We start from the raw sequence: 7,500 nt of genomic DNA, 5'->3' as shown, positions 1-7,500 counted from the left end.
TTACAGTAGCTTTGAATTTTTTTTTAGAAATAACCAGTGAGAAGTGTAACAAGGTATACAGATGGAATCCGTAACAGAAGGGATAATTTCGAAGGAAACTAAAGCCTTGAGGCGAGAGGTCAAACGTGCTAAGGTGTTCGCAATGCAGCGACAAATTCGGCAAATGAAGCAACTTGAGAACAAGAAAGGGTCTGATGCTCAAATCGAAAAGAACCGGAGGAAAGTAGGAAGGCTTGAACAGGAGCTGGAGTTTCTTAAAGACGCCGATATAGAGGAAACTGTTCGCATTATTACCGAACATGATGGCGTTCAACGTGTGGTCAACGAAGTAGATGCACGTGGGGATATGAATCTTAAGAACAGGGCTTTATCTAAAATTATTAACTCAAAGACACTTCAGAGTTTCATGCAAAAAAGAGAAACAAGGAATCAGGATCAATCGAAGGGAAGTCCTGGTGTAAAAAAGCGAAAGAGGGAGGGCAGGAAAAAAATTGAAACAAAAATGACTCATGATAATATAGGAGTTGATGAGCAAAAACTGAAACATAAAGCTGACAATGAAGGACTAAAAAAGATTAAAGAGAAAAGAAAACCTACTGGAAAGAGATTGAGGATGACGACCCGGGAAAATGGAGCAGCAGAATCTGATCTGAAAAATGTAGAGTCTTGTTTTGTACGTAGTATGTCCAGGCTAAACGAAGGAAGAACCGCGAAATTTAGAAACAAGTGGGGCAGAAACAAAGGAAAGATATACCAGAATAGAGAATCCAAGAATCGCAAAGGGCAGCGACAAAGGCAGAAAATGTGGGAAGAGATTTATGGTAGTAATGCAAAACATTTATGCAAGAAGACTAGACAAACTAAGTCACAAGGACACACTGAATCAATGAAATGGGAAAGTAAGATTAAAACTGAAAATGGTCCCAAAGGAACTCTGAAACCTTTACACCCATCCTGGGAAGCTATGAAGAAGAAAAGATTACAAGAAACTGTGAATCTTGAGTTCAAAGGACAGAAAATCAGGTTTGATGATACAGAATAGAACAGCTACACTAACAGAATCTGATGTACATGTAAGTGCAAGTTGTTATGTCTGAACTTCAAGAGCTAATGTGTAATAATTTATTGTTGGTTTGTGTTGTTGTTGTTGTTGTTGTTAATAGCGTGCTCCAGTAAAACTGGAGTGCACATAGTGTAGTGGATGTCGCTCATGGACTGCATCCCAGTGCTCTGAGTTTGAATCCCACCTTGTGCGCTCTGATGTTCACTCAACTTTTCATCCATTCGTGGTGGGTAAAACGAGTACCAGTACCGTAAAGACTCGTGTATGTGTCGCACCCCCAACTTTCAAGCATGATTTTGGGAAAAATAAGAACTCAAACAAAGCACTCTTGTAAAAAAAGTTGGTCATTTGTTTGCACAAAATCTATTGTTGTATATTTGCAGCAACATTAATAAGTTAATCAACTCTGAAAATACCTTTTAAAAGCTTCTTTTTAATCAATTTCCCTGTGACTGACAACACTTTTCTTCATTGCGAAAGCTCACAGTTGAAATGAAAACGATAGAATGATGCAAAAGGATTGCTTGGTAACCACGCCGTGATTTAACGAGGGAAGTCTGGACATGCAAAACGTTCGCTTTTGCATCAGCTGTGTGTGGATATCATGTTTATCAAGACGTATGGAAGCCATCGATTGGAGAAAAACGCAATAAAACGGTCGGCTATTTGCCTTGCGAGTTCTCCCAAATAGCGTGGTATTTTCTTGCATGTAGTGGAGAAATCAAACAAAATGCAAATGAAACGCTTTAAAGAACTATTTGCGAGCAAAATTCGGGCTTAGAACCTGAGGATGCAAACAAACAGCCCCTTTGGAAGCCACCACTTCTAACCACCGAAAGCAGTGATCAACAACAGGTTTCAATATGTTTAATCTTTAGTTACTGAAGGTTTTCAGTTCAATTTGTGACCCCTACAAGCCAGTTTACTTCCTCTGAAAGCAATGGTCTTTTGTATAAGCCGCACCCGCGATTTTTGGCCCAAAACTTAAGCAAAAAGGTGCAGCTTATACACAAGTCTTTACGTTAGTACTGGGGACAAGTTGTGAATGCAACGAGATTGGAGTAGCACCCACCCCTCCCTTAAGTTGTGGTGGAAGCTAAAGAAAAAGGAGCCTTCAGGTTGCCTTCAACTTCGGTCGGCCTCTTGTTTCTTGTTCTTTGTTTATACCACGTCTAACTTCATCCAGTCATCAAGTCTTTTTGTTGAGCTGCTTTGGTTTCAATACATGTACTTGTAGGTACTGACAACCGACGAAAAGCATCGCCTGCTTCACTCAGAGTTTTCAAGTTGGCTCCTTTTTTCCATAAATCAAGACGATTATTTTAAATTGTGGGCATGAGTACATGTAATTCAAAGTTTTCAAGTTATGTCATTAATGTACCAGTGTGTTGGTGGAAAAAGATGAGATATGTGCACAAAATGAACCACTGTACTCATTACAGTTTTTTTTTAACAGAACTTTAATTAAATTAGCTGTATCATTTAAAGTTGTATCTCACCCATTATTAATTTGCCAATTTGCAGCCATGGTGTTTTGACAAAACACTGAACCCTGGTCTACTGATCCCCCTTAAAAATTCATAGAATTCATAAAATTCATTCATTTTAAAAGGTTACTCTCTGGAAACAGATAACAGACTATCACAGAAATTGTAATAATAAATTATTACAATTTCCAATCATTGGAAAGGACACTTTGGTCTCAGTAATTCACATCTTTGGAAAATTGAGCGTCACAATAATATGCTGTCACTTATACTGTATTTTAACTTACAGAGTTCTTGCCATTCCTTCAGTACTAAACTAATATGTCTTCACTTTCATGTATTTTTGTTTGAATGGACTATATAGTTAACTTTCTTGGGGCTAGATAGATTAAATGTACATTGAAGAAATAAAAAAATATAGAGGAGAAGAGCAAAAATGTAACTCCAGGCAGTTAACCCTTTAATGCCCAATAGTGACTTATAGATTTTACTCTTGCTAACGCCAGACGATTTTACTCGTCAAAGGGAGACCCCTTGGGCACTAAAGGGTTAAAAAACTATCTCCTTTAAGGGTCACTCACCTACCTGAGCTACTGTACCCTGGGCAAGCCAACTTTTCCTACATTTTCTTACAAAACGCGATGACCGTTAACCGTCATAACAAAAAAGGTTGGCTTGGCTAGAAGGGTGATCTGCCTAGCCAGGTGACTCATTTTTAATGGAAGGGTTGCCCTCCTGGTCGGGCCAATTTTTTCCCGGTGAACACTTGGCTCGCCTAGCTGGGTCAACTCGGTCAAGGCAATATGATGAGAGCATGCGCTAGCGTTGTCCTCCCAGTCTCCTGATGATCGAAACTGGGACAGGGGGCAAAAGGGTCAATTCTTTTCTCATATAAACACTCGCCAAAGTTGACTTGGCTGGGAGGGGGACCCTCTTACCTGGGACAATTTTTCTCCATATAAATAGGGCCTTAGCCGCTATGCTGAACATTATAATAATTCTGTTATAATTAATTGTTATAATAAGTCTGGGTTTACCCTTTTCGGGCTTTTCATTTTCACACACGCACAAAAAAACCAGCAACAACAACCAAAACAAATGTAATGTGCTCTCTAGTATTCGCTGTCAAGCACGCCTTGTAGTTGTCAAACGGTTGGCTATTGACTCCCTGAGAGGTGTCAATGATATGGGCACTTTGTCGTGCTTTTTTTAGTATGTAAATCGGGGTTAAACTCAAAAGATCTTAATGTACCCGCATCTAATGTCTCAGTCGTAATAATACAGAGGATTAAGTTTTAGTTGCTAGTTGAGGCAGTGTTGGTGGTCATTACTTTTTTGACATGTTCAATGCTACTCATTCTTAAAGTGGTACTACGACCAAAAAAAGAATTTTGTTTTTCCTTTGGATTTCAAAACTATGTTAACTAAACACTAACTCACCCAAATTTTAAGTTCTGATTTTAAAAAGATACCTGTTTATTTTAGCTGGAATTTTCTTATTTATTGGTCCACTATTACTAACTTCAAAATCTTGAGAGAGCTGGGTCGAGGAGAAAATGACGTCAAACACCCACTAGTTTAAGAATGCAATGCGTGTGTACGCGGCCTAATTAATATGCAGCACGGGAGTTTCGGGCTTTCAGACTTTTCAACCCGTTTTTTGCATATATAAGAAATTGTGTTTACACGCTGAAATTTTAAGCTAGTGAGTAAATGACGTCATTTTCTCTAGATCCAACCCTCTGAGGTCCAATCGGCCAGTTTTGAACGTGAGTAATGTCGGACCATGAAATCCAAAACTTACACTCAAAATAAACAGCCTTTGGATAAAACTGAAAAGCTCAAAATTTTGCCAGTTACGTGTTAAGCGAACACGCTTTCAAAATCAGAAGAAAAAAAGGAGATGATTTTTTGATCATAGTACCACTTTAAAGTTCGAAATTTTCGAAATTGGTAACATCCCTTCCCCCCCCCCCCCCCTCCACACTCTCACTACGTGACTGAGTTATTTTAACCAGCATGTTCTTAAACAGGCGGAAGTACGATAATTTTGGACTTGTGGCTTTTGCACTTCCGCAGTAGCATTGCAGTGGTTTCCCTTCAGACCCATGCTTGGCTCGTTTGTATTATGGGAATCTTCGCAGGCAGACTAACGTCTCCACCTCTTTCTGCGCTTTTCTTTCGAAAAACTTGTTCCGTCTGAATTGATGTACTTGGCTTGTCTTCAATGGCGTATACCACATCCAAGATAGTGCTCTTCGTTCCATCACTTCCATCGCCTCCATTCCCTCGAGCAATGCTCGACATCGGCTGCACGTCATTGACTCCGATATGAAGCATCTTCCTGAAAGCGGACTGGAACTGGGGATTCATAATTCCGTATATGAAGGGGTTTGCCAAACTACTGCCGAAAACGAAGTAGTATGCGAAAGTGTGCGCCCAAAGCGGGCTTGAGCCTCCAAACACCTCAATGAAGCCGATCACCGAGAGAGGGGTCCAGCACGTCATATAAACACACACAACCACGAACGATGTTTTGAGGACTTTTTTCTCAGTCCTGTCATTTTTCGTGGCACCGATTGCGTCGAGTTTTACATTACTCCTAGCTGCGTGTCCCTGCATCCTTTGCGCGCTAGCTTTTACAGTTTTATAAATGGTATAATAACACCATGATATAATGGCAGCGGCAGCGAAAATTGTCGTAACGCACAAAAATATGATGTAAGAAATATCAGGGAGATTCCAAACGCACGTGCAGTCCGCAAAGCGCGGATGGTACTCGATCTTTCCCCAGCCATACAACTGCGGAGATGTGACGGACAAAGGGCCTAACCAGGATGCGACAATTAAGATATAGGTAGTTTTCTTGTTTGAGAAATACTTGAGGTATACGTTCCGCCGGACTATGTTGAAATATCGATTTAAAGCGATCCCGGTCATTGTGAAAAGTGAACAGATTCCGAACAACAACTGCGTCAGACCAACTAGTTGGCATTCCACGTGACCAAATACCCAGCGTCCATAGCGCAGACTTACGATCCAGAAAGGCATGTGAAGAGAGGCCATGAAGATGTCTGTGAAGGCCAGGTTCTCGATCAGCATGTTGGTAATGGTGTTTAGTCGCTGATCGTAGTGAATCGCAATGACGACCAAGATGTTTCCTATCAAAAAAAAAAAACAAAGATATGGAAACCAGGTAAGTATCAGAGCCCGGTTGTTCAAAAGCAGATTAACGCTAATCCCAGATTAAAAGTTAACCAAGGAGTTTATTCCTCTACTCCCAAATGTTATTCAACGCTGATATTCGGCAAAACCTTACATTGGAAGAAGTCAATTTTGAAAAACAAAAATGAGCAAAAGAAACTATCACCAAAAAGTTGAAAATATGAAATCAGGCCCAGGCTATTATCCGCTTTTGATTGGGATTGAGCTCTAATCGAGTATAAATCTAGCAAAGGGAGACTAGTACGTCTCTGTGCCATTGACAAATGTCTTAAATTGAAACTGCGTGTAGTGTTTAGCGAACGCCGTGGAAATGTAGAGGCACACACAGATTCAACTCTTTGCACGACGTGTGCGATCTTCATTTCACATGGTTCTATTCGACACTGCGATTGCGTGAAACAGTAATAATGCACCGCGGACTGAAGCTGCTGACTTCTTTAGATTACAATCCGGGACAGCTTTCTCAATCTTCGTCCTTGTGGACAATGACTACAACAAAATCCCTACTACATATACCTTAACACGGTCCCATCGAAAGCAATGTTGTTTAGGAAGAAGCGCAAATAGCCATGCTATCCGTCAACTTGTTTGGGAGAGAGGGATCCCTAAGATGGAGATTTACTTCATGGAAATAATTTGTTTAGATATGGAGAAAGAAGTAAGAAATGTCCTAACGATTTTGTTCGTAATATTTATGGTATTCAGCACTCGGATCGAATTGGAATTTAGAGATGCTTGTTTTTGTGGCCGAAGAGGAGAAAACCGAACGACTCGGAGAAAAACTTCTCGGAGTAGAATTAAAAGAAACCAAAAACAAACTCAGCCCACACATGTCCTGGATTCCGGGAAGCGAATCCGAGGCCATATTGGTGGGGGCGAGAGCCATCCCCATTGCGCCATCGACATTGTAGACTTGATTGTAGACTTACAGAGTCCCACTCGTACCTGTAAATGCTACTAAGCAAATCAAGATGGCCAGCGAAACTTCAAACCATATTTGCTCCACTGAACGGCCGAGAGGATCAGATTCGGCATCTTCTTGAGCATTGATAGTTTCGTTATCACTCATTTCTGTTGGTGAACAAAGAACGAAACATGTATACTTGAAAGATGCAAGCCAGGCGATTAACAGTAACATACTAATAAGTCAGTGTCATGGAAAGAACTTGTTAAATTTTCGTACATTTGAAGGTGTCAGTGAATGATAGAGACATAGGTCGAGCAGTAACCCTAACCCTAACCCTAACACTTTCACTCTTGTTATAGAGGCAAGGATACACACTCAAGTGAAGAAAAGTTGGGCCATAGGGATCCCCACGCTGCTAAGTCACCTCATTAATCTGCTTCGTTGCCAGCGTGGTAGCCTTGATGGTGTAGTGGCCTAGCATGCCAGACTAGTAATCAGGGAGACGTTGGTTAAAGTAAAGTAACCATATTTAACGTCGAAAACTCGTAACAGTAATTCAACTGACAACCCTGAGGTCGATGGTGCGCTCATTTTACTCCCCCCTCTCCATCAGTGCTCCGTTTTACGGGTATTTAAAGCTACTTAGCTACACGGAACGAAACAAGGATGCGAGAACCGGGAATCGAACTCAGGACCTCTTGCACCAAGGCCGCGCACTAACCGACTGTGCCATCCTTGCTCCTCGAGTCCCGCTCAGGGCAAAAACCAATTCTATTTTTTTTATATATATTAACTTTGCCAGTCAAGCTGGCAGAGCG

At 40.9% G+C, this 7,500-nt stretch overlaps 2 protein-coding genes across 8 annotated transcripts in view; one reads left to right on the top strand and one right to left on the bottom strand.

The window, feature by feature from the left end:
- The window catches only part of LOC137970161 (uncharacterized), a 9,354-nt gene that overhangs the window by 22 nt on the left and 1,832 nt on the right, over nt 1-7,500 (top strand). The window contains exons 1-2 of one of the 3 annotated variants that reach the window (XM_068816672.1): nt 1-1,073; nt 4,584-4,722. The exon at nt 1-1,073 is cut by the window's left edge and continues 22 nt beyond it. In XM_068816672.1, coding sequence (XP_068672773.1) covers nt 62-1,042 — 981 coding nt within the window. In that variant the 5' untranslated portion in view covers nt 1-61 and the 3' untranslated portion in view covers nt 1,043-1,073; nt 4,584-4,722. Of the gene's footprint in view, nt 1,074-2,300; nt 3,887-4,583; nt 4,723-7,500 lie in introns of those variants that run through there. The other 2 variants (XM_068816670.1, XM_068816671.1) reach the window with 2 other exon arrangements.
- The window catches only part of LOC137970160 (melatonin receptor type 1B-B-like), a 13,352-nt gene continuing 10,502 nt past the window's right edge, over nt 4,651-7,500 (bottom strand). For 4 of the 5 annotated variants that reach the window (XM_068816666.1, XM_068816667.1, XM_068816668.1 and 1 more), the window contains 2 exons: nt 6,721-6,846; nt 4,651-5,711 (listed from right to left, as the gene is read on the bottom strand). In XM_068816666.1, coding sequence (XP_068672767.1) covers nt 4,651-5,711; nt 6,721-6,844 — 1,185 coding nt within the window. In that variant the 5' untranslated portion in view covers nt 6,845-6,846. Of the gene's footprint in view, nt 5,712-6,720 lie in introns of all 5 variants that reach the window. The other variant, XM_068816665.1, reaches the window with a different exon arrangement.

The sequence above is a fragment of the Montipora foliosa genome, chromosome 9, assembly GCF_036669935.1.
Source record: "Montipora foliosa isolate CH-2021 chromosome 9, ASM3666993v2, whole genome shotgun sequence".
Classification (NCBI taxonomy): Eukaryota; Metazoa; Cnidaria; class Anthozoa; order Scleractinia; family Acroporidae; genus Montipora; species Montipora foliosa.
The sequence above is the reverse complement of the archived record's forward strand: the minus strand, read 5'-3'. Positions and strand labels throughout refer to the sequence as shown.